The sequence below is a fragment of the Bison bison genome, unplaced genomic scaffold (genome assembly GCF_000754665.1).
Source record: "Bison bison bison isolate TAMUID 2011002044 unplaced genomic scaffold, Bison_UMD1.0 scf7180017846109, whole genome shotgun sequence".
NCBI classification, from domain to species: Eukaryota; Metazoa; Chordata; class Mammalia; order Artiodactyla; family Bovidae; genus Bison; species Bison bison.
The window spans coordinates 4,189-5,965 of NW_011476682.1; the positions used below are offsets into that span (position 1 = coordinate 4,189).

The 1,777-nt window shown below is 38.1% G+C and overlaps 1 protein-coding gene across 1 annotated transcript; it reads right to left on the reverse strand.

Annotated features, from left to right (window-relative positions):
- Window positions 1-50: 50 nt before the first annotated feature.
- Window positions 51-1,013, reverse strand: LOC104987585 (putative olfactory receptor 2B8). Its single transcript, XM_010838605.1, has one exon. The coding sequence runs from the start codon at window positions 1,011-1,013 to the stop codon at window positions 51-53; it is 963 nt and encodes a 320-aa protein (XP_010836907.1).
- Window positions 1,014-1,777: the final 764 nt, after the last annotated feature.

Below are 1,777 nucleotides of genomic sequence, written 5' to 3' on the forward strand. Positions count from 1 at the left end.
CAGAGTCAGACACAACTGAGCGACTGAACTGAACTGAACTGAACATTCTCCTAAGCCATGTTCCACCCTTGCTCCAGTTCTCTCCCTAGCAGCTTCTTTACTGCTTCCTTTATATCCTTATTCCTCAAGGTGTAGATGAGGGGGTTGAGCATTGGAGTTACGAGTCCATAGAAAAGTGCAAGAAGCTTGCCCTTCAACTTGGCAGAATTGTTCTTGAGTGCCATATATGCATAACCACTAATGGCTGAGCCATAGAACATAACGACCACAAGCAGATGAGACCCACATGTGTTGAAGGCCTTCTTTCGACCCTCAGAAGATTGGATTCTTACCACTGACCTAACAATGTTGATGTAAGAGAACAGGATTAATCCCACTGGGATAACTTTTATGATCACCACAGCAGCATACATCTCCACTTCATTGATCCATGTATCAACACATGATAATTGAAGCATGGCAGGTACTTCACAGAAGAAATTCTCCACCTGATATTGACCACACCGAGGTAACAGGAAAGTCAACACTGTTTGCACCAGAGAGTTGCTGAAACCTGTTACCCAAGCCACCGCTGCCAGTTGTTGGCATAGCCGAGAATGCATGATAACTGAGTAATGCAGAGGCTGGCAGATAGCTACATAACGATCAAAGGCCATTACTGAGAGAAGGACACATTCAGTGGATCCTAAGCCAAGGAAGATGAATAGTTGAGCTATGCAGCCTCCGTAGCTGATATTTCTCCGGTGGCTCTGTATGTTGACCAGCATCTGGGGGACAGTGGAGGTAGTATAGCAAAGGTCCAAAAAAGAGAGATTAGCCAGAAAGAAATACATTGGGGTGTGAAGTCTAGGATCAAGGCGCGACAAGATAATGATGGCTGAATTCCCAAGTAGAGTCATTATGTAGAAAATGGAGATGGCCACAAAAGCAACCATTTCTAGTTTGGGCCATTCAGAGAAGCCCACCAGAACAAAGCCCTTAGAGTGATGAAGAGTGTTATTGAATCTTCTCATTGCTCTGACTCTACTTGCTAGAAACACCACAGGCAGATTTTGGAGCTTGATTAGCCTTTGCTTAGAACTTAATGCTGGTTCATGAACCTACATGTAATAGAGGAACTGGGTAGGGGATGCTGAAACAAATAAAATCATTAATGTATTTCTTTCTATTACCTAGGCTAGAAGAATGAGAGTTAACGATAATATATCTATATTTTAACAACCATATTTTAAGCCATGACTTTCATTTGGTAAGCACATAGCTAACTAAGTAGAGGTATTACAAAAGTAAATATTGTAAAGATGTATTACACAATATTCGTTGCAAAAAGAAAGTGTTGATCCGTTAAGATGGAGAGACACCGAGACTTCATTGGCACTTCATTAAATCTCTAATTCACTCAATATATTTTTTAACTCATTTTTTTTTTCAATTCAGTTCACTTTCTTGCTGATCTTAATGCATTTATATTATAGCAGATGAAATTTACCATCTTTGATAGGCACTGTCAGTTAAAGAATATAAATCCTCCTTTTTAATTACTGTATGTCTCCTTTCTGCTTATTGTAATTAAGTTAACACAGATAAAATTCTAAGGACCAAAGACAATCCCTTATAGAATTAATTTATTATCACATTTAGCCAAGAAATGGTTAGTAGAAGTTAATATAAGTAGGACTAAAATTTTCACTTATTTTACTTATGTTGAACACATTTCTACCAAGTAGTATATATTTATATCAAAAAAGTTTTGATATATATGTATCTATATATATAC